The following is a 24996-nucleotide window of genomic DNA, read 5'->3' as shown; positions in this document are numbered from 1 at the left end:
CACATTTAGCTCAAAGTCATCTAGAACCCCTCCACCTCCCAGTATACACAGGCCCCCATAGCTCCCATGGTCTCTGCCATGTTCTCTTCATTTTCATATATTTCCACGGACCTGCCCCTCCCTCTTCTTTCTTTCCGCTCAAACCGTGCCAACACCTAACTCCCTCTCTCTCTTCTCCCTTCCTCCATGTTGAACTCTATTTTCCCCCAATCCTCCCAAATCACTCTGCTCTGCTCTCACTCTCATCATTACCGCAACTTGAATCCTTCCTCTCTCCTCTCTTTACCCGCACCGCCCCACACTCCGCTCTTCCTCCCTCCCTCCGTTCACTGCCCTAACCGTCCTCCATATCCTGCTTTTTCCTACACACCCAAATCTTCCATTCTTCTATCCTCCTCCTTGCCCCCACTCCCCCCATCTCACCTTTCTCCTTCATTTGAATCCTTCCTCTGGTTCCCTTACCTCCCCTCTCTCTCCCTGTTCTCCTCCCTGCATTGCTTCTCCCCATTTCTTTTTCTATTTCCTCGAATACCTCCTTTCTCCTCTTTCTATCTTTTAGCACCTACATAACCTCTTATTCTCCTGACCACCACTCTTCTTTCATGGTGCTCTTTCTGCTTTGTTCACTTCTTTACCTTAACCTCTCCCCGCTTCCCCCAACATCCCAACCACTCCCCCTATTCTATTATTTCCCCCTATTCCTCCTTGCTCACTCCATCCCTCCATATAAACCTTCTTCCCTCTACATCCCCTCTACTGTATGTCCCCTCTATGTCATTGGTTCCCTCTACATCCCCTCTATGTCCAGAACCCTGGGGGGGGGTACCAGGGGATCCCCAGCTAAACTAGTTAATATGGCGTCACAATCATTTTAACCACTTTAACCATATTTTATACTTTGGCTATACTTTGGCTATGAGCTTGTAGATCTGCTATTTTTTTTTTAAATCCTGGCACAAAAATATATTTGGAGACAGAGGTTCGCAGCCAAAAAAACAACATTTTGGGGGTCCTTAACATGAAAAAGTTTGAGAACCACTGCTCTATGTCACCTTCCCATACAGGTGCCAGCAAAACAATGAAGGAGAGGGTGACGAAGCCCACAGGCATGGCCCAGGGTCGCATGGCCCACATGATCGAGTGGCAGAACTGGCAGATGACAGAGGTAGGCCCCGGGGGGGTCCCCGCGCCCCGCATCACCACCGCAGAGCGGGAGCTGCAACGGCGGCGAGAGAACGACGAGTACAGCGAACTCAGTGAATGCGAGAAGGAGTCGCGCTTTACCGCAGGTCAGGGTACACAAGCATGCAGATCACACACACACACACACACACACACACACTGGGCACCGTTGGGCATCAGCCTACTCGGGAACAATGCAAGTCGGGAACGATTGCAAGTTGGGAATGCGTGCCCCACCCGGTTATGCAATACCCATTGTACCCGTGTCAGAGTACCCGTTGTACCCGTCTGTCTGTCTGTGTCCCTTTTATGTCCATATACAGCATTGAGTTCCGTGTCAGGTCTATGAGTCTATGACGTCAGTAGGCCTACTATCTCCAAAAATATTGATAAAACCACAAATCCTCATACTGTATTGGAGTATACACTCCAATGGGGATTTATGGTTGCATCGATATTTTGGGATCGCTGATTTTTGGATCGGATCGCTGATCCGACCAACTTCCCACTTGGTGCACACTCCCTCTGGTCCTCGGTGATTCGCGCGCTGAGTTTGAGGTCAGTTGGGCCAATATTTGGGCATGCCCATATATAGACTGATCTCATATATATGGGCATGCCCTTATATGGGCATAGCGGTCAGATCGGATCCAAATATGCCTATATATGGGCGTATTGATTGGATCAGCGGTTCTGAGCAACCGCCAATCCGACCGACTCTACGCCAGGCACGGCACTCCCCCAGGTTTTCGGCTATGCAAGCTCCGAGTTTGAAGTTTGACGGTCGGACGGTTCCCGAGATACGTGAACTACAGACACGCGGACAAGTGCATTTATAATTTGTAAAATATAGTATTCTTTGGCCTTGGTACGGCAGAGTTAAGTGTAATCTATAATTCTATGTTGAACATCTGTGAATTTCGGCCAGCAACACAGTTATATGAAGAAATAGATTATGTTCAACTCATGGCAGCTCTCTGCAGAGCCTGCTGTTAACCCTCATCAGCAATTATGTCTGGGCATGAGGCCAACTAATCTTACATTTAATCTGGACTCCAACACCTCACAGTGACTCTGACATATCCTTTCAACTCTGACCTCAGGTATCCTGCAGCAGTTTGCCATCTCAGAGGCCACTCTCATGGCGTGGACTTCCATGGACGGAGACAGCCCGCGGTCGGGCTCAAACCAGGGCAGTGTAGCCCACCTCAGTGAGGTCAACCAGGAGAGCATCACCAGCCGAGGTAAAGAGGACAGCAAGCATGACAGCATATACTTCACATTTGAACTGACACGGTTTATCAAGAGTAACATGGCTTCCATGTCTTTCTGGTTAACCACTTAAGCCCTATTAAAAAAATAGCAATATAGCCAAAAAAGGATGCAACGCAGGCACTATGAGCTTGTAGATATGCTATTTTCGCTATTTTTGAAAACTGGATTTTCAGTCCACTATGTGGCCTGAAAATCTAGTCCTATAAGACACTGATCAAAGCAATAATCACAGAGTTATGACCACTACTGTAGCACTGCTGTAGTGCCCCATACAGTATGTGTGCAATTTCGTTTTTTTGGTGTGGATTGGAGCAATTGTGCGCCTTGACAACGTGTGGCCCTGGCGTCCCCTGGCAGCAGTAAGCTGGGTTGTACAACGTGGCCCCTGGGGGCCCTGCCCTGATACAGTAAGCTGGGTTATACAATGTGAACTCTGGTGTGACTGTTCTCATGCCATACCCTTAACAGTGTTTGTGCCAAGTGGTGCGGATCGTAGCAACGGTGCGCCTCAATGTGTTGCCACTGTGGGCCCCTGACACAGTAAGCTGGGTTGTACAACTTGGCCCCTTGGGTTCCCTGATACAGAGAGCTGGGTTTAAAATGTGGCCCCTGGTGTGACTATTCTCATGGCAGACCCCTGAACAGTGTTTGTGGCAAGTTTGGTGCGGATCAGAGCTACGGTGCATCTCAACAACGTGTGGCTCCTGGGGGCTCCTGACACAGTAAGCTGGGTTTTACAACGTGGTCCCTGGTGTGACTATTCTCATGGTAGACCACTGAACAGTGTTTGTGCCATGTTTGGTGCTGATCGGAGAAATGGTTCGCCTCTCAGGTCATTATGTTACTTTTGTGATGTTCATTCAACACCTGCGAGGCGGTGTGAGCTTATAGATCTGCTATTTTTGGCTAAAGTCCTCCTCAGAATAGGGATGCTAGGGTTCAAGTAGTTCATGTGAAAAAAAGAATCCTACCACACAAATATTTGGCGGCCCCCCTGTAGTAACTCTGAGGACCCCCTAGGGGTCCCGGACCCCCTGTTGAAGACCCCTGCTCTAGTCAGTCTAGTTTTAATCTAGGATTTCTATAATTTTTGGGCGGTGAAACCGCCCCTATAAGTGAGGTTTGGATATTTGTACAACAAATCCTGCGCTGTGATTGGCCAAAAATGTACCCCGCCTAACCCTGCACCGTGATTGGCCAATCACAGTCTATTCAGGACTGTGATTGGCCAGTGTCACATGACACATGTGCATAGCCCTATATAAGAAACCATAACTTTAAAAAAAACATAAATTTGCTTTTTTTAAGTTATGGTTTCTTCCATCATAAAGAGTGTTTCAATAAATGTATTTATTTTTTGTACATGATTGGTTGACTCCATTCAGTATTGTGATTAGCTAGCAAGACACCGCCCACTTCACACAGGGTGTGTTTTTTATTTACTCTTTTTTGAATTTCTTTGAGGGTTCTTATTTCTTAATTTTTTGAAAAATAAATGTGGTACTTTATCCTATAATGTCATGCCTAAAATAGGTACGCCAAGTTGAAAGTGGTTAAAGGACTGTTTTTCTAACAATAGGCCATTACACCACATGTGGCCAAAAAAAGAAAAACTAAAAAATCAATCCATAACCGTGTGTTTATTGAACTGTTTACTGTGAAACTCGGTTGTAGCTCTCAGTAATAATTAGGTAAAACAAGGCTAGCTACCACAAATAATGTTGAAGCTCTGTTTTTTTGTGAATAAAACCTTCATTTTAACCAATCGGTAAATGTAGACCATGTTATCGGGTAGGTCCATTATTGGTTGACAAAATAGTACTGACTGAAGCTCAAAGTGCAACATCTCCCGTGCCCAAGTGGGTGTTTGAAACCCGTAGTTGACCGGAGTTCCCCAGGGCTCTACATTAGGTCCCCTCCTGTTTTCACTCTACACCAAATATCCGACAACAATAGGAGATGTACAAGCTCACAGTGCATCACACGGCTGTGATGTGTGGATCTGTTATCTTAGCCCCAGAAGAGGGATGCTAGGGTTCGAGTGGTTAAGCATCAATGTTCATGTAGGCAGAGCTAAACGAGTGAAGCTGGACAGCCGATCATTTTCAATGAAGGATGCATCTTATTCCACCTCCTCCTCTCTCTCAGCCTTCAGGCGTTGACCGAGTTCTCATTTCACATTCACTAACATGGCCAGAGGGAGGGTGGAAAACAAGGATCTGCATTTGTATAAATAGCTAGTTCACTTGGTCATCATTATTCCACATCACTGTGTTGTCAGTGCAGTGTACACCCCACGGTTCCTTCATTTCTTATACAACCAGGTTTTTTTTCATACTGTGGAGTGTGGCAAGTTGGAGTTGCGATGCACCTTAGGCAGCATTTTGTTGTTGAAAATTAATAGACCTGCGTATAAGGGTGTTTGATAGAGAATTTATTTGCAGCAAATTATCTTTTATCTATCATGTTTTAAGTCAAATCAGCTTTTAGCCGAGAAGGGGCTAAAATGTTTTTCTGTCTATACAACTACTAACAACGAACAAGCAGTTAAGGTATTCCTATTCTTGCGGTTTGAAATCATGAACAGCTGGGGCATTTGATCCCATCCATGCTTAAAATTATGCAAACGTCCTTAAAGTGATGCTTTAATGGATCCATTTAAGACCTATTTGTTGGACGTTTTTGAAGAAACGTGGAAAGAAATTGGAACATGTTGAAAATGTTCACCTAAAATAGCTATGGTTAATGAGGTTAAACCTGCAATCCATCTAAGATGTATGTCCTAAGTGTCAACATTTCTACTGCTGAGCTACAGGACTGAAAGCCTGCATGGGTATGGGAGATATTATGCTTTGATCTTCATGCAATACTTCTTGTCAACCAATAAATGTCCTACCTGACCACATGATCAACATTTCTCAACAGAATGGCAGGGAAACCACCTCCAACCGGCTGCAGTAGGCCAACAACGAGTGCACTTCATTCCGTGGATAGCCGCCTCGGAACTCCCGAATTGCGTGCATATGTACGGCGCTCCCTTTGTGACAAAACCATTTCTGAGGCGCGCAGTCACAGGCGAACTGTCACCCCGTGAAGGACCACCGAGGGAGCTAAGGCGACCGAGTTGCCGTCCTGAACGGTGTGACGTTCGCCTGTGCCTACTCAGCGCCGTTTGAGTTATGTACCGATAGGCACAGAATCGTAATTTTTTTTGTGGGGACTGCTCTGCTTCCGGGTTTTTCCGGGTTGCGACTGGTTACGCCCACCGTGGGACTCGCCGTACATATGCACGCAATTCGGGAGTTCCGAGGCGGCTATCCACGGAATGAAGTGCACTCGTTCCGTGCAATGTTACGGTAATCTCTGGAGATCAGGCTGGGCCAACAGTAGATATATTGTAATACAAACTCCACCATGCAGTTGGGTTAAAATAATGTTTTAGTCATGAAAAAGTTATGGAGTGCAGCTTTAGAACTGACCAAGATACAGCATGTAAGAAGCATCCTTTGTCAGAAGCATCTATCAGGTGGCATATGCAGTATCTTTGGAGTGCAGCTGATGAATCACCGGTGGTGTATGGTGTGCCAGCATGGAGTTTGTTTGACTTTGTTGACACCTGTATTCAGCACACCTTGGAGAGCCTCGGTCAGATCATATATTCAGCAGTGTTTTGTCAGGCTAGTGTTTTGGAAATCCGTCTACTGAGGGGTTTTGATTTAGCGGCACACTACTCCTTTTCTCCTCGGTTCGACAGGCCAGGGTGCCGAGCCAACAAGCAAACTGATTTAAGTGTCATTTCGGTTTGCCTCCAGTGGCAGAGGATGTCTGCCATACGTCAAAAGCTTTAATCTTGTGATTGGTTAAGAGGGCTGTATTTTTCCCTGCTCTAATCGAAAGTCTGAGTATACTACCTTAGCAGCACAGGTTTGTTCAAACAAAGTTAACTTGAAGTATACGTGAGATCTGTCTCCCCTGAAGATAAACCTCTTACAGTATATTGTTGTCTGTTTTCTCTCTTTCTTGCCAACCATGGCAATAGATAGATAAAAGGTAGACCTTTATTAATCCTGTGGGAGAAATAATGGCTTCTCAGATGGTCATGATGAGCACTCAGGAGTGCTGTTAGGGGTCTTGCTCAGGTACACTTCAATGCGTATACTAGGTAGCAGACAGACAGACAGACAGACAGACAGACAGACAGACAGACAGACACAGACACAGACAGACATCTGCTCTTGGACTGAGTTATTAGTATAGGCTTACGTATATATGTACTGTACACTACAAACTGTCACCAGTAATATGAACATACATCTTTCATCATTAAATTAATATATGCACACTATTGACAGTTTTTATGAGGCTGATAGGTGTATCTAGATTTGTGGAGGTTTCTTTTTTTCAGTCTGCTTTGATCCATGACATTGAAACTTCCCTTCAGCATATTTTCTTGACTGTAATATCAGTCTCGCTAGCCTGAGGACCTTGAAGTAAGTACCAATAGTCGCCAGCTTGTTTCCAGGGAGTTATAAAAGAGCTATTTGTCTGATGCTGGCTGTCGGAAGAATTGTGTGCACTGCACATACCCATGGTGATAGAGGTCACCGTGTGCAGGGATTGGTCGTGCTGAAAAATACATTACCTCCTGATTGGTGGAGCGGACAGCAAGGGCTTGGGGGTCTCGCATACCCCAAATTTCACAGATCATAAAGTACCTGCAAGTAGTGATACATTTGGCATTAGACTGAAAACCCAACAACACTATGAGCTTCTACTGACATGAGGGCAATTAAAACTAGTTCACTTCATTTTCAAAACATTTTTGTACATACAGTATTATTATGAGCTGCCACTTTCACATGCAAGACTGGCCCTCAATCAAATTAAAACATCCTTATACGAGCACTCAGAGGTGGACAGCTCATAATAATGTTATAATGCATGCTTTGATATATTCAAGTCTTAGAACTTTTTGATCAGATACATACTGCACCTCTAACCCTAATGCTTACCTTTACCCACAGACATGTGGTATCACACCTACATGTACTAGCCTAACCCCCAGTAAGAACCCCTTAATACCAGTACCTTGAACAAGACAGCTCAATGCTTGCACACAGTCAAATCCAGAGTATTCATTTAGCTGTGTACAATTCAACCCGTAATGGTCTATTTTTACATGAATTGGCTGTCCTCCACACCAAGAATGATAACGATAATAATGTGGACATCCACACTGTGTGAATGTGATGCCCCGTAAATGTGTTGTGGTGTGGACAGTGACACCATCATCCACTTTGAACGTTTTTTAAAATGACATGGCAGTATTTATAGTTGTCGTTATTATCGTCCTTGGTGTGGACCGCCCATGACACTCCGTATTTTACGGTGTACACTGTTCTTAGTTTGAGTGCCTCCTTTCCATCTCTGCAGATCAGATACTGCATCACTCCTCCGGAGATGTTTGGCCCCACACCTACGTCTCCCAGGGCCTGTACTGCCTCTCCTCCTCCGACGCCTGGGAGCCCATCACCAACGAGCCGTCCGGCGTGACGTCTGCGCCCACGGGCTCTTTCGTCATGTCGGCCCCGGGGACCGAAGCGTTTGACTCGCAAGCGGCCGCGGCCCACTTCCTGGCCCAGCAGCAGCAGCAGCAGCAGCTCCAGCAGCAGCTCCAGCAGAACCTCCAGCAGCAGAGTCAGCTGCAGCAGCTGCAACAGATGCAGCAGCTACAGCACTACCAGCAGCAGCAGCAGATATTGCAGTATCAGCAGCAACAGGTACATAATGAATACAATTATTACTCAATATGACCCAAAGGTGCCTTGGCTCAATGGTGAGGTGCACTAGATCGGTGGTCTGTGCTCAGATAGCTGGCAGGTCAAGGTACTGCAGGACCATGCGTCTCTCCCTTTGTTCCAGAGTGGTGATGGGGGGTTATGCCTAAAACGTTTATTTTTATTTTTTATCACGGACACTTAATGAAAAGCAAAACAAACAAATCTGTCACTCCGACCGGAACCTGCGTGCCAAACCATTCCTTTCCATGCCAACCGTTGAGTGATGACTAGCACTATTGAAGTGCCATTGTATGCCTTCAGAATGTCAAAGCACTTCAGCGTTCATCTACAGAGGGCCTGGGACTCATACAGGGAAGCTGTGTGCTAGTTAGGCTACAGTAGTATATCCCTGATGTTTGTTAGCCTATCTATATATACTGTATGTCAGAGAAATGCATTGTAAAGGTTGTTGGCTCAAATTCACCTTTACTCTGTACTGTTTAAAAGCAAATAGAGGGGAGTGTTGGAGAAAGTGTCATACAGTAACTCTCATGTGCTCATGTAGTTCAGTGGTAGTGTCATTGGGAAAACAACAGCAATACAATTCCTATAATAAAAATATTGTTAGACATTCAGTGGTCATACTGCCTGACACTGTGTGACCTTAGTTGTCTATCGCCACTTGGCAGGCAGGTAGTGGACTGACATATTAATTAGGGAAAATTATTTCATTGTGCGATTACCAAAACAGCGTTCATTAATAGAAGATACACTCCAGTAGCCTACTTCAATGTTGGGAAAGTGCGAACACAGCTTGGAGGAGGGATGTGGGTAGTTGGGTTAGGAATTAGGTAATTGTAACATTGCTGGAATGTAACTAGACCAGGGGTAAAGAATGTAATGTCTACCAGTACCTACAGTATCTAAGGGCAAATGAAAACAACAATCTCCTAGCTATATCAAAAAGAGCTAACCTCATCACCTCGTGTGCACAACACAGCCATACTGCAATGAACAGGTGATATTTATCTTATTGCTTTCCATAACAATTGTATTTGTTTCAAACATCAAGGTTTTGCTTGTTAGTGTTTGTTATACTGCTTGACATAATGAGGTGTCAAGGATAGAGTATTTTAGTTTTTTCTATCTTTGACTGCTGTGTTGGGCTACTCTTAGGTTGTCCTATTTCCTGTGACCTTGGGGTGTCTCTAACCACTTAAACCTTATACTTTGTTGTACATCAAAGAGTGAAAATAGTCAATCTACAAGCTGTTGTAGATCGTCTATTTTCTGTGAAAATGCACCTATTTTCACAGAATGTTCTCCTATTACGACAGAATATGGATGCTCAGGTCCATGTGGTTAAGGAGGATTTCCATTGTAAAGGTGAACTCACACTGGACGCAATAAAAACTAGAAAATGTGCTCCAGGCAGGTAGCTTATTGTGGGCCAGCAAAGTTGGAAAAAAAAAGAAACGCAACATGGTGGAAAACTTGTCAGGTGGAAATGGGCGTGGCTTATTTGGGAAGTTGCATAATAATCCAAGGAATCCAAGGGGGAAATCATTTGGATTGTATGACCTACGGTTCAATAGCTATAGGGCAAAATGTGAATCTGCCTGTTATAGCGCCGCCATGAGGCCGATTTGAAAAATGTATTTCTTTCTTGGCCTACAGTGGGAATGTGCATGCAAAGTTTCACAGCAATCGGACGCTGCGTTCATGATTTGAGGCATTTTGTTCCAAACAGGCCACTCCTGCAAACTTTGAAAGCCAATCTTAGCCAATCAGGATGGAATATGAAAAATCTGACAGATACATCTTAATCACATGACTACAGAGATATGGTGTACCAATTTGCGTGATGTTTGGACAAAATCTGTAGGAGTAATATAAAAAATACATATTTTTTATATTTTCTGCTCTGTCCTCCAGGGAGTGTAGTTTCACGCCAATCGGTCCAACGGTGCCGGAAATTAGCTGATTACAGACAGAAGGACGGACACACGGACGGACGGACAGGGGCGAAAACATAGTCTCGGCCACGCTGAACAGTGTCCTGCACCACAGAGGCTTTGAAGATATTTGTGACACTTAAATACTTGGTTAGAGAACTGTGAAATCACATGTTGTAAGCTTGTAGATCTGCAATTTGTCATAAAATGTATAAATAATTACAGATACATTTAATGTATCCTAATTCACTGTGCAATAATGTAATATTGTGTGTGTGTAAGGCATGTACCTTCCCACTGTACCACCATGGTTCACACTTAATCAGTTCTTATGCACGCTCTTCAGTTAAAGATTAGAGACAGATACAAACTTGGAAAACTTGGTTGGATTTGAACCAAGAATCTTCTGTTATCAAAGCACAGACTTTTCTCTCACGCTATAGGTACATAGATGAGGCTTGTGACAACTAATTACTTACTAGATTTAGATGCAACGTGAAGCTGATCCAAAAGGTGGACTTGAACCAGGGACTTTGTGTTTCTAGGACACTGCCTTATCTCCAGCACCACAGATACTTGGATTCTTTTTGTGACAACAACTATGCACTTAGCCTCAATTTAGATGTGAAAATGGATTCAAACCAGGGACTTAGTGTTTATAAAACGCTGACATATCTCTCATAAGCATGGGAGATATTTTAATACCTGGAGGCATGGAAGATATTTGTGACAATTAAATGCATGATACTGACCATGATACTGACCATGATACTGACATGATGAGAGTTGGCAGTTCATCCTTGGCTTCCAGCGACCCCCAAACTTCTCTGTACTCCTCCTGGGGGGCTGTACCGCCCCCGTTGAGAAACACTACTTTACATTGACTTAATGAATTGTGCGTCTTCTGTGAAATGTACCATAAGAACAATAATGAATGCATCCAGGGATCCGTACTTCCGCACAGCCATGTCGAAACACGACTAAGTCTAACAGTGACTCGTTTTCTCCTCTCTCCAGGCTCTGGAACACAGGCTTCACAGTGCCAACCAGTCTTTGCAAGCCACGCCCAACAGCACCATCCACAGCATGGCATCGGCCACCCATCCGCCATTGGTTGACCTGTGGAACACCGGGCAACAGGTGGAGGCCTATCAGACAGAGACCGGTGGCTACATGGGCGTGTCAGCGGTAGTGGAGCAAAGCCTTGGCGTCCCGATGGGAGAAGATGTGTTGGGGCTGGATCACTCTCCGCTACTAGAGCAGCAGGAAGAAGAGGATGAGCTCAAGGTGAGGTCAAAGGAGGACATGGGGTCAAGGGTTAGGGTTAGGTTAAAGGGCCGTCCGAACAGCCAAGGTTTGCGCTGCTGGGTATAGGCAATAACTACAAAATGACGTCATTCTGAACTTCAGCAGGGGCTGGCTCTCTGAACTTATTTTGGCTGTTCATAGAGTTGGTCAGACGTTCAAGGTGGGCGTGAGATATTTAGTGTTGTTTCCGTATTCAGCCCAAGCCTTCATTCTGCCAGCAGCGAAAGCAGCTACTGTATAGTTTTGAAGAGATGTTGGCTGAGGAGCTACTAGTCTCACGAGCCAACCTCCAGGGGGTACAAACAACCTCTGTAATCCCTTTCTGAGTCACCATGCATAAACACAACTTGTCGCGAGAATTGGCAAAACCTCCGTACCTCGGAGGAGGGAGATCAAGGCAACAACACCACCGCTCCCAGGCCTGGCTGTACACAATGCTTCAGTGGCGCGAGAGATGGAACGTGCTGCGGTGTTGCTAGGCAGATTCATTGAGCTTACATTTTGAAATAAATGGAATGTATCATTCTAGCAAAAGTGGTCCCAGAGTGAGTGAGCCACATGACTCACATGACTATAACAAAAGCTAACAGTTATATTAAACAATAAAATTGCAAACTAGGTCATCTTTGTAGGTCCCTGAGCTCAGGGCATTTGAAATCCCCTCATTTCATCCCTGTGTGTGTGTGTGTGTGTGTGTGTGTGTGTGTGTGTGTGTGTGTGTGTGTGTGTGTGTGTGTGTGTGTGTGTGTGTGTGCGTGTGCGCGCACGCGCACACCTGTGTGTGTGTGGATCAGGACGGGGAGGTGACACTGTACTTGGAGGCGGAGGCGGCCATGTTAACCCCGCCCAGGCAGCAGCAAGGCGAGGCCTCCGGGGGCAGTAGTCCGGGGCAACCGCCGGTCGAGCTCCTCGCGGAGCGGAAGGCCTCTGACGTCGGACAGATGATGCTGGAGGCGAAGGAAGAAGGCGAGACGGAGGGGGAGGGGTCAGCAGTGGCTTCCTTGTCAACCAACTGAGCATCCGACCTGTCACGAGACTCTCTCCAGAGACTGACCACTGCAGTCAGGAAGGATTGAGGGAAGGAGGAAAGGAAGGAGCATATACACTATCTATCTATTAATCTGTTCCTTTTCAGGTATCAAGGACACAGTTGTTTGGGTTTGTAAACACGTGACAGGAAGTAAAAGGGACTCTCGATGAGATGTGCGGCTGATGCAACAGAGAACATACGTTTCTATGGAAGCCTTACGTCCCGCTGGGGGGGGGGGGGGGGGGTGCTGTAGAAGGGGTGGAAGGAGGCGAAATTGGGGAGGAAGAGAGGAGGAAGGACCAACCGACAGACTTTCATAGCAGGGGAGAAGAAATAGACTGAAATCACACAGAGGCCAAGGAGAGAGAAGAGGAGAAACGGAAACATGCATGCTTTTTTCTATAAGACAAGAGACTCCACACCAGTCATTGTCTTGTAATGGTACAAAAAAATATATATAAACAAATCTATCATAGCAAAACATAATGATAACAATAATTTTTTTAGTAAAATAAACAAAAATAAATAAAATAAAAAACATTAAGAGAAAATCTATGTATAAGTGTATGATAAGATATATAACAAATCACAGTTTTCCAATGGGAGAGCTACTCTGTTTACAGCTATTAATCAACATAATAGAATAGTGCATAAACAAGTTACTTTCCCCCAGTTACCTTGAATAACAGCTTCACCTATACGCTGTACTTTCACTGCAGTCTACACACAGCCCAAACGTTCTCACTTAATAAAAGCAAGCCAAATTAGACTCACACAGAGGACACACTTGAGATTCTCCCCATTCTGCGATGTGCTCCAATCTGAAACACAGTTTAAAATGGATTATTACATTAATTATTCTTTGATGCTGTGGCACAGACTGGGGATGAGACTTGTCCCGCTGACAGCAGAAACACACACACACACACACACACACACACACACACACACACACACACACACACACACACACACACACACACACACACACACACACACACACACACACACACACACACAGAGAGAACTGCACAGATAAGGATTGTACTGTAAGATAGCGTGCTTCCTTCTCTGTCTCTCTGTATGCATGTGTTCGTCATAGTGCTATGGAGAACCTGTACTATACAGCACTGTATAGATTTTGCACTGAAACCATAGTATCCTGGGTGCGGGGCCACGGTGGTCAGCCAGTCTGTGTGGGCGTGGGGACGGTGTGACTGGTGTGGACTGGTCACTAGTGAGGAGGACGAGGAGGAGAAGAAGGAGAGGATGAGAGCTGTATGAGTGAATCACTTTTTGCACTGATGCAATCCAACAGATCAGAGGTCACCAATGGCCTGCTGAAGTTCCCCGATTCCCCATTTCAGAAAGCTTTTCCACACCACCACCACCACAACCAAAACACCAACCTACAGTTACTCTCAGCTGCTCTTTTGCGTACGTCTAGTTGCGGTGATAAATTGAGGAGGAAAACCACCTTGGAATGTACTAAGGACTGGTTGCACTGGTCTGTTTTCAGCCAGGAAGACGTTTCTGACGTCTGTTCACTTGGGATGGTATCAAAGGCTTTTGTTATGAAAACAAAGTCAAGTGATTCTAAAGTTAATCTGCAGGAGATTACTGCAATGGGGTACACACACACACACACACACACACACACACACACACACACACACACACACACACACACACACACACACACACACACACACACACACACACACACACACACACACACACACACACACACACACACACACACACACACACACACACACACACACACACACACACACACACACACACACACACACACACACACACTCACACACACACTCACAGACAGATATTTAAATTGTAACCAGCAATAGACAGACAAAAACACTGGCCTCCCAAGAGACTAGTGTCAGCTCTGTCGCATACACATGTAAATAGTAAGTATAATATGTAAATCAACTCGCTCACAGACACAACAACAATAGTTCAATATAATTTCTTTATTTTTCTACACCTCTCAGTCCCCCACTTTATTTCGGGGAGCTCTGTTTCGAGTGCCCCCCCAAATTAGCCTGTATTTTTATTTTGTCGTCTGCTGACAACACAAAGTGAGGGAACTAATAGAAGAATGTCTATGCTGTAAAGTGTAAATAGGAGTGATTGCTGGGACTTGGGTGGTAGTTTGGCTTGTAATAGTCATCTAGACACCGACAGTTTCAGTACATGGAGTGTCTATTCGCTTGTACAGAACAGACACTTCATCAGGTGGGGACACATTGGCCTGGGGTTCACAGGGGATTCCCCTGTTTTGTTCCACTGAAGCCAATCAGCAATAGAACACTAGAATAGGGGACAGAAGTTGAACTGCAGGACTACAGAACCCGACAGACTTGTCTTCCTGCTCCTGCTGTCTTAAAGGATGATTTGTATTTAGTTGCGCGCCTTGTGTCTTGCACCGAAAATAGCCGATTTACAAGCTCACAACACGACGCAGCGCGATGCGTTGCGAGCTTGTAATTTGTCTATTTCTGGTGTGCGACACGGCGCGCGACCAAGTATAAATCAGTCATTAGTACTGTGATGCATCTGCCTTGAGTGTTGTGATGGTGAGGGTGAACGTGATGATGATGATGAAGAATAGAATGATGTTTGAGTAAGCATATGGGTTTTTTCTCCTCCCTCGAGGAAGATTGTGTGTTTTACCAGCAGAGAAGAGCTGTAGTGTGTAATAAGAAACACATTGGAGAACAGTGGAGCTCATGGACAGTCACGTGTATGACTCACCAACAGGGCCAGCTATACAGCAACGATGACAAGAAAACTGCAGTTATTTCCATCCTTCTCCATGCTGGAGACCACTTTCTCCTCTCACTTTGATGATTGTGCGACAAAAAAAAAAAAAAAAAGTTTATTGACTTGAATGAATTTATTTATTGATCGCTTATTTATGCAATGTTGGGACATCATTTATTTTTCTACTGAATTGTTGAATTCCCCCCTCCCTCTGGTATGAGTCTAGAATAGGTGTAATTGTTGTAAAGTGGTCTTTGGTCAGGTTTTGAGCACCTTGCACGTACAGAAAGGCACCCTGGCGCTTCCTGTAATATCGGGCCAAGTGCAAGCTGAATAGAGAGCAGCGGCCTCCCAGTCCAGGAATCCATCCTAATTTTATTTTCAGAATGTCACATTGAGTTATGACGCTGTTTCATCATACGATGAAGCAGTCGTACCACATTAGGGCTACATAACTTTGTAGTGAAATAATAATAGAAGTGATAATGTAACATTCATAAGCCAACCACTTTTCACTGTAGTCTATTGTGCAGAGTGGCATTTGAGTAAGGTTATATAACCCATCAGCCGTCATTGCCACATCTGCAAAGTGTAAATCTTTAAAAGAGAACAGTTTCTCAACTAATCTGAAAATCTAAACGGACATGTTTTCCACTTTTTTGCTGCGCAGAGCGCACAAATAATGCGTCTGACAAGACGATAGCAACAAGGTCAATAGGTCTCAAACCTTGCACACAAGATGTCTTTACACAATGGCACCTGTTTGTTTATTTATTTAATGATTATTTGGGGTTGGGAGGGAAAAACATGACTGCTTGTACAGAATCTATGGTTTACTGTATAGGTACCAACCCTTTTTTGGGAGCAGTATCTTTCTCTTGTAAAACTTTCCAAGTGGTCAGACACGCTGAGGTTCAAGATGTCACTTATGGCAGAAAACTAGCCTACTGCTGTGAAAGGTAATGTGGTTGACTTGGCTGTACAATTTCAAGACAGTCTTGCCTGCCATTATCTAAATTGAAGGACATTTTGTTCGTGTTTCTAGAACAAGGGAAGATACTGCTTCAATTCGGGTTAATTTTATTGCTTTTTATTGACGATTAAGATATCGATGAATGAATAAACTAATGATTAAGAAGCCAAATGTATTTCCATGGATGTTACCTGACCGGTTTAGTTGATACATTTATTTCAGGATGAGTTCCTCATTTCTTTTGTATAATTCTACTGCCATCTTTCAAGATTCGTCTGCAGGCATGCTGCTCAATCCCCTTCTCCTCTGCTCCTCTAGCTCTATCTCTCTCATTTCTTATTTCTCCCTCTATCTCTTTGTATGTGTTCAATATATTCGTGTCTGTCTGTATGTCTGTCAGTCAATGTACAGTAGTTGTCTGCTGTCTTGTTGGAAGAATCACTGCCTGAAAATAGTAATAAACAAATACCTGAAGAATCTTTTCACATTGACCAAAGGGGGATTTGAGGCAATCAGACATGTAATGTATAAATATATACTGTATGTGTGTTCCTGTGTGACACGGAAACGAGAGCAAGCGATGTATACGAAAATCGGACGGATTTTGAAAAAGGCTGTGTAATATTTGGATGGACTGTGTGAAACGCTGTAAAACTGAATGGATTGAATTTGTTGGAAGTGAGACACACATGACTGGCAGTGTGTACTGTAACACTCATACCTATGCATGCTCGATGGGAGGTTGTCACGCGACAACAAGTTCTTCCACATGGTACCCAACCCCCCTCCCCTACTCGACCATCAACCACTGTCTCTCTCTCTTCCTCTCTCTCTTTCCCCCTCTTTCTCCTGCACGAGAGAACCTCCTTCGTCCCTGTGTCCGCCTGTCCTCCACCCCTTTCCTCTTACCCTCCAGGGGAGAAAGGGCAAATAAACAAACCGACCAATGGAATTTCTTGTGTTCGTGTGTGGATGTTGTGCATTTTTTTTGCCTTTTAGGCCTTTACTTTCATCCAGAGGGACTCACAAGTTGACTGTAGATGAGTCTTCAAAGGCAAGAACACTGACATTACAAGCAGCTAATAGTGTACAGCCCAATACCCGACAATGTTAGTGTTACCATAGGACGTGTGGGCCGGTTAGGGGTGTGCTTGTGACCAGCATGGAAGATCTGGATGGGGAGCAAGTGAATAAACGACACCCTCACTGAAAAGACCTTGAGCCAGGAAATTCAGTTTCAGTTTCACCCAGCTGACGGCTGCACAGATGGTCATGATGAGCACTTGGGGGGGTGGAGAAGTTGTACTTAGACATCCTCTCTAAGTACTAAGTACTAAGCTACAGCTGTCCCCAAAGAGTCCATAGTGTGTGGCATTCGGTTTTGGCTCAGGAGCCAAATTTCATTTTCTCCATTAAGCCACAGTAACACATAATCTAAAGGCTAATTCCTACTTTTCTGCAGTCGAAACTACCGTACTGTACGACTTCTTTGCTAAATGACACTTGGCCAAACGACAACGTACCATTTGTTCAGAGTCTCATGAGAATGTCTCACAGCCTATTGAGCGTCACACCCCACCAGCTGGGAAACATTGTATTACAAGCTCTCCCTCACACGTGTCTCGTCCCCTTTTCCGGTGGCTAGCGCCACTTCATTTGTGCATGTCAGACCAAACATGGCAAAAAGGTTCCACTAGCCATATTATTCTGATCCTCCAAGAGAAGCCTCCTGTCCCATCGTGGCCACGCATCTCAACGCGCTAGCCAGAATGTGAATGTCAGACAAATTTGTGTTTTTCTCCTATCTCCCATGGGGATTATTCCTCCAAGCCAGGTTCACACACCCGCATGGGGAAAGGAGACTGAAATACACTACTGACCTTCCTGGCATGAAATGTTTATGTGTCCCTGACAGATTGGCTCTTTCAGAAGCATGACATTCTGCCCAAGCCTGGAAGGAGAAGGTGGAATGAATTGGTGGTTTTGTTAGTAGTTAAAGTTGAACAGTAGACAAATTGAAACATTTATTAGATTTCAAAAAACAGATTGGTATGATCTGAATTTACTATACAGTTAATAGTTGTAATTAAATTTTCATTTCAATCAGTAAACATTTTAAATGCATGATCAGCATGACAAAATCAAAATAATTGATTAAGCTGTCATCAACAATACATTATTTAATTATCAAACAATTCATTGCTGTCAGTTACTTTGCCATGAGGGTACATGATTAAATTAACAGAACTTTTTTTTTTCTACATTCAGTGTATAGCTACACAAGCATTACTCCATACATTCAAGATTTCGAAGATATGGGCATATAAACATTGAGCGGGCTTTGATATGTTGTAAAAGACAAGCTTGTCTGTCTGACCGCCTGTGGATCAAAAGACAAAGGGAGACACCTGAGAAAGAGTGAAAAAAACAACAACATGAGGCTGCTTTAAGAGTAGAAAAACAATATTTCATAACTACAAGCTCTGGGAGCGTGTGTGTGTGTGTGTCTGTGTGTCTGTGTGTGTGTGTGTGTGTGTGTGTGTGTGTGTGTGTGTGTGTGTGTGTGTGTGTGTGTGTGTGTGTGTGTGTGTGTGTGTGTGTGTGTGTGTGTGTGTGTGTGTGTGTGTGTGTGTGCGTGCGTGCGTGCGTGTGTGTGTGTGTGTGTGTGTGCGTGTGTGTGTGTGTGTGTGTGTGCACCAGTTCCTTCTTCCTGCTCTCTTGAGAGCTGAATATCCAAGTGGGCCGCGGACGGGCCCAGGGGGAACTCCTCAACCCCAGGAAGCGACTCTGCTGTCACTGGGTGCGAGGAGCTAAAAGGGAGGGGGTTGTCAAAGTCTTTTCCCTCTGAGAACCCAACAGTAGTCTTCCCTAAACACGTTTGTCCAACTCCTTGCCCTCCCTCTCCTCCTTCTTCCCCTCTTCTTCCTCCTCCTCCTCCTCCTCCTCTTCCTCCTCCTCCTCTGAGTAGGACTCATCCTCCTCTTCCTCCTCTTCTTCCTCCTCTTCCTCCTGGAGGGAAGAGAGTGTGAGGACTGTGGCGGAGGGCGAGACAGGGGAGGTGGGGGACGAGGCGACGGCAGGGCACGAGGAGGTAGAGGTGGAGGGCTCCTGCAAGGGTGACATGGGCTCCAGCGGAGGGCATTGTGCCTCCACGGTGGTGGTGACGCCGCCGCTCGCGCTGCTCGACGTGCTACTGGGGGAGGAGTGGGCGGAGTCTCCACCTGTCGCAGCCGCTCTAGAGGAGGGGGAAGGGGAAGGGGAAGGGGAGGAGGACGCCGGCCCCTTCCCCTTGGACTCCCCCGTGGAGCCCATCCTCACCGGCTCCCCCTCCACCCCCGCCCACATGTCCACCTCCCGGCTGGGGGAGGAGGGGGCGGACGACGGGGGAGGCTGGTGCTTCTTGGCCTTGCGGCTGCCGTCTCTGAAGCTGGCCAGAGGTGGGCGGAGCCTCACCCCGCTACGGGTGGAGCCCTCGATGGCCTTCTGCAGCTGAGGGTGGAGGAAAGATAGAGGTGGTCAAGGATCTGCACGTCATCCTGAATCACAAGCCCAGATCCACCTTCTCTTCACACTCCAACATGTCCTTGTATATCCTTGTATATAGACAATACAGGAGCCATGGCCTCACTATCTAGGGTTGTGCGTTAATATATTTCATATCAGTATCATGTCAGTATCATGGTCAGTATCATGTCAGTATCAAGGTCAGTATCGTTGTCAGTATCGTTGTCAGTATCAGGTCAGTATCATGGTCAGTATCATGGTCAGTATCATGGTCAGTATCATGGTCAGTATCAGGTCAGTATCATGACAGTATCATGGTCAGTATCAGGTCAGTATCAAGGTCAGTATCATGTCAGTATCATGTCAGTATCATGGTCAATATCATGTCAGTATCATGGTCAGTATCATGGTCAGTATCATGGTCAGTATCATGGTCAGTATCATGGTCAGTATCATGTCAGTATCATGTCAGTATCATGGTCAGTATAATGGTCAGTAGCAGGAACGGTAACGCACACCAAGGGTTTGGTGAGGTGCTGACCTTCGGGAACTATCTTAAAAGGAGGAAAAAAGTTGCTCATTCTGGCTCCATAACGCAGTTTAATTGACGTTAGTCCGAAGTTGATTCTGAGGATGTTGTTTTTTACGTTGTTTTTGATTAAATAATTACAATCAATGAAAAGTTCGTTTTTGCTATCCTGTAAAATTCCTTCATTCCTAAAATGCCTTCGATATATCATATATATTATGCGTTATTTCCTTTTATTTTATTCTATTTTGCAACATAGACTATTTGCAATACTTGACACATAAAAAGTCTTAAAGAATCCTGGTTATTTAGCTGACTGAATAATGTATGTACCTTAAAATATTTAGGTCCAGGGTTCGAACCCCACACTGGGCTGACACTTTGTTTTGCGTATTCATCTGGATTGCCTTGGAGTGCATTGGCTGATATTACATCATTTTGGAATATACTCAAGCTGTGTGTGTGAAAGTGTATGAAAAAGCTACCCAGTTACAGCGACAAGAGTACTTTTTATTAGTTACTTCCCACCCCTGCTTATGAGGTCATTCTAGATTAGGATCAGTTATATCATCTGGAGACCATGGCTCATAATATTCCTGACAGCCTGTGCCACTGGATGAGACCGCTAAATGTGTATAGAGAGAATTATAGGCTAAATAATAAGCTCTCAATGGGAAAATATAGAATTACTAAGGAGAAAATCCAGGGCGATGAGAAGCGACAGTGCACGATGGCGTAACAGCATGAATCATAACACAAACTGCGAAAACTGTTGGAGAACAACTGCCCATACTGTGAGCACACTGCCATGAGCTGTCACGCCACGTTACAAGATCCAGGCCGAGAGAAGGGCTGACACGTGTGAAAAAAACAGACACGGAAAATAACGGCTGATTTATACTTACTGTAGTTGGGCGTGATGTCTTGCACCAAAAAGAGCCGATCTATAAGCTCACATTTGCGTCGCAGCTTGTAGAACTGGCTATTTTCTGTGCGAGACACGATGCACAACCAAGTATAAATCAAGGGGGAGAAACGAGTGAAGTCACCCCCTGATGACCTGTAAGATGCAATCCACTTGACCAGTCAGGTTCGGTCAAGTGCTCAGACTTCTCTCTTTTACCTCTGACTTACGTCGACTCCAAAATGGTTCGAATATTAATTAAAAGGGCAATTTTGTCCAATTCTGTCCCTCTAATGTAATATAGATGTAATAGATAGACACTAAAATAGACTCAGTAATCTAAATGATAATTCCATTTGATTTCAAAAGCCTCTATAATCTGATTACTGCGTAGTATAACTGATTTCCGACGCTGGCTGTAGTGCATTACAAGGACCAGGCTGAAACAGACATGTAGGCAGAGAGACAAACAGGGAAGATTATTGTCTTGAAAGGAAAACAACACAAGAAAGAACAGTGACCTCACCTCTTTCAATGCCACAACGCCCACCAGTTTGCCAATACTGGTCACATAGGCATGACTGAGACCCAGCAAGGAGAACAAAGTGTGGGTCTGAGAGAGAGAGAGAGACAGAGGGAGACAGAGAGAGACAGAGAGAGACAGAGAGAGAAAGAGAGAGAAAGAGAGAATTTTGAATTTTAATTGATTAAAAGTACAGAACAACACACACACACACACACACACACGCACACGCACACGCACACGCACACGCACACGCACACGCACACGCACACGCACACCAATCAACCAAACAGAGCGAGGGAGGGAGTGAAAGTGCTGTAGGAAGGGGATTTATGAATCTTCCAGTAATTGTTCAGTGCTAAACGGTTGTAGTTCTGTGGTGGTGTATATACTGTATGTGAGATCTTGCAGTGCATCTTTGCGAATTCTATGCTAATATTATGGTGCCTGCCCAGCTGCAGTGTAATTACACTTTACCATATAACTGATTTAAACACGGCTAGCAACATCCCAGCAAAATGAATCACACCGCTCACGCAGTGTGAGACGTTCTCCCTACCCTGCTTCTCCTTCTTTTTAACCACTTAAACCCCATATGCTTCACTGACCCCACATTGGTTCCCCAGGGCTCTATCCTGGCCCACACATTTTCTCCCTACAGCATATTCCAAATCTCTTCATCGCGTTGTGACACGTTGTAAGCTTGTAGCTATTTTTGGTGAATGTTTGCCCCAGAACAGGGATGCTGGGGTTCAAGAGTTTAAATCATTCTGCAATTTACAATTTAGGCATTTAGCAGACACTCTTCAACCAAAGCAAGGTAAACACATACAGCAAATGCATAGAGACACTGTAGTGCCTCAGTAATCTAGGATCATACTGTAGGTAAACCAAGAACCTAGCATCAGTCTAAACAGTATGATATAAAAAAATAATAATAATGTGTACATTGCAACTATAGAAACTACTGTATAGGATGCCAGGTCAACAAATGATCCTGGCATCTGTCTAATTAACATGCTATCTAAATTACATTTTAACCTTTGCATAAGACTGCATGATCATCAAGCCTAGGTCAAGTGCTACAGGCTAAGGTGGAGTCTGAAGAGGTGAGTCTTCAGACTACGGCGGAAAATCGGGAGTGAGTCTGCAGTTCTAACTGCAATGGGGAGTTTGTTCCACAGTTTGGGAGCCAGAAGGGAGAAGAGTCTGGGACGCGTGGAGCGCTGTCCCGGATGTTTTAGGGAGCGTTCTAGATGCCATTATGACGGAACCACATGACGTCACGGTCTAAGTGTGTAATTAATGGCTGCACAACATGACCTCCGGGTGAGAGGAGCGTGTGAAGCAGGCGTCGCCTTGGCGTCACCTTGTGTAGCGAAGTTCTCTCCACCAGCTGAAAGGGGGAGGGGTCTATCCGGATCTGTTCCATATCGATTGGCTTGTCCAGCACCGCCTCTTCCCAGGCTTTGATCTGTATGGGCCAATCACGCGCGTGCGATAGAGAGATAGAGAGAGAGACAGAGAGAGAGAGAGAGATTGGAGATGGACTCGGATGGTAACAGAGTGGATGGTTATTGATTGATCAGTATGGTTTGATCATCTGATGGTTGGCTACGTGGAGATTCTATATGTCGATAAGGTTGCTTACCTCTTCTGGGGTCATGGTGTCAGTCAATGTAGGAGGACTGGCCTCCTGGGAAGGAGAGAGAAAGAGAGAGAGGGAGAGAAAGAATAGGAGAACAAGAACATAAGGCTTCAACACTGTTACAAACACACACAAGTGCACAAAACCTGTAGCAACCTGTATGTACAGTAAATAAGAAAATATTTTTAAAAAATGGAAGCAAAAGGAAATCAAAATTGTAGGACAACTTAACAACTTGAACCCCTAGCATGCCTATTCTGGGGGAACATTCGCCAAAAAAAGGCAGATCTACAAGCTGAAACCTTAGATTGGCTATTTTTGGTGAAGAGATTTGGTGTACAGAAAAAAGCGATCCGAGTAGGCTGTAACTCAAGTCCAAGTGGTTAATTGTTATGGATGGAGACCAACCCCCTCCATGCAAACAAGTATAAAAGCATCAAGGCTGCCTGTCACTCTGTAATACTCAGACTCAACCCTGAGTCGATCTGCCAACAAACCCTTCATCATCAGTGAGAGAGAGAAAGAGAGGGAGAGAGAGAGAGAGAGAGAGAGAGAGAGAGAGAGAGAGAGAGAGAGAGAGAGAGAGAGAAAAAAGTGAAGTTTGTTGGATAATTATGTCCAAGCTGAGTGAAGAAAACATTTGTGGTGAGAATATACACAACAAGAGAACACAAACATTCTGTTGTGCACACACAAAGCTAATGAGATGACAATAAGTAAAGAAAGGCACGCTCGAGTGTGCACAGCCACACATTTACGCACACACAGACGGGGCCAGCCACTGAGACGTGACAAAGATTGTCAGAGACAGAGATGGAGAGAGAAACAGAGAGACAGTCAGACAGGCAGTCTGTTCAAACAGCTGTACGGCTTTTCTAAATGTCTGCGCCGGTGCCCCCTGGTGGTTTGATGGACGCATCCATCACAGGATATGTCAACTCCCCATCAGAGTAACTGCCATGTCACACATATCATGTCATCACTGCCTCCTCCCTACCAAGGAGGAGAGCTTAAGCCTCGGAGAAACGCAGACCTACAAGCTCACGATGCGTCACGTATGCGACGCATTGTGAGCTTGCAGATCGGCTCTTTTTGGTGTGCGACACCATCGTGCGACGAAGCATAAATCAGGCTTTAAGCTCCTGTCTGGCCTGCTTCAGTCATCTGATACGGCATCAGTGACGTGTTAATCCTTCTATTCATCGCGGTTAAGATAAAGGCTATACAATGCCACTCTTGCTTCAAGGACAACGGGCTATCGTGACATGTGACATTTTGCCCGGCCGCTTTTATCTCGAGTGGGCCATACGAAACCAAGGGTGTATGGGATGTACAGTATATCGTCGCTGTCGGGTAGAAACCTTGTATCTCCATATTTCATATTTTTAGGTATTTTTTGCCCTATTTTGCACTTCGCCGCAAGACAGTGTCACTCAAAAGTAGTGAAAATAGCCAATCTACAAGCTCACAATGCCCAGCAGAAAATGCTGCGCTTTTCAGCTTTTCAGCTTACCCAGCGTTGTGTTCTGTTCAGGTTTCGGTACCCAGCAGCTGAGTGACCAGGGTGCATACCATATGGGTTCTGATGGGTTCTG

At 45.0% G+C, this 24996-nt stretch overlaps 2 protein-coding genes across 2 annotated transcripts in view; one reads left to right on the top strand and one right to left on the bottom strand.

The window, feature by feature from the left end:
- The window catches only part of fam131bb (family with sequence similarity 131 member Bb), a gene marked incomplete at its 3' end in the record, with an annotated part of 15071 nt that extends 1257 nt beyond the window's left edge, over positions 1–13814 (top strand). Inside the window, exons 2-7 of the mRNA XM_080425811.1 lie at positions 1065–1289; positions 2286–2426; positions 7891–8237; positions 11210–11479; positions 12295–12485; positions 13769–13814. Coding sequence (XP_080281937.1) covers positions 1065–1289; positions 2286–2426; positions 7891–8237; positions 11210–11479; positions 12295–12485; positions 13769–13814 — 1220 coding nt within the window. The remainder of the gene's footprint in view (positions 1–1064; positions 1290–2285; positions 2427–7890; positions 8238–11209; positions 11480–12294; positions 12486–13768) is intronic.
- A 4490-nt stretch (positions 13815–18304) lies between these two features.
- clcn1b (chloride channel, voltage-sensitive 1b) overlaps positions 18305–24996 on the bottom strand; it is a 52048-nt gene continuing 45356 nt past the window's right edge. Inside the window, 4 exon segments of the mRNA XM_080427534.1 lie at positions 18305–19782; positions 21757–21843; positions 23123–23227; positions 23405–23449. Coding sequence (XP_080283660.1) covers positions 19162–19782; positions 21757–21843; positions 23123–23227; positions 23405–23449 — 858 coding nt within the window. The 3' untranslated portion in view covers positions 18305–19161.

The sequence above is a fragment of the Gymnoscopelus braueri genome, assembly GCF_963280865.1.
Source record: "Gymnoscopelus braueri genome assembly, chromosome: 4".
NCBI lineage: Eukaryota > Metazoa > Chordata > Actinopteri > Myctophiformes > Myctophidae > Gymnoscopelus > Gymnoscopelus braueri.
The sequence above is the reverse complement of the archived record's forward strand: the minus strand, read 5'-3'. Positions and strand labels throughout refer to the sequence as shown.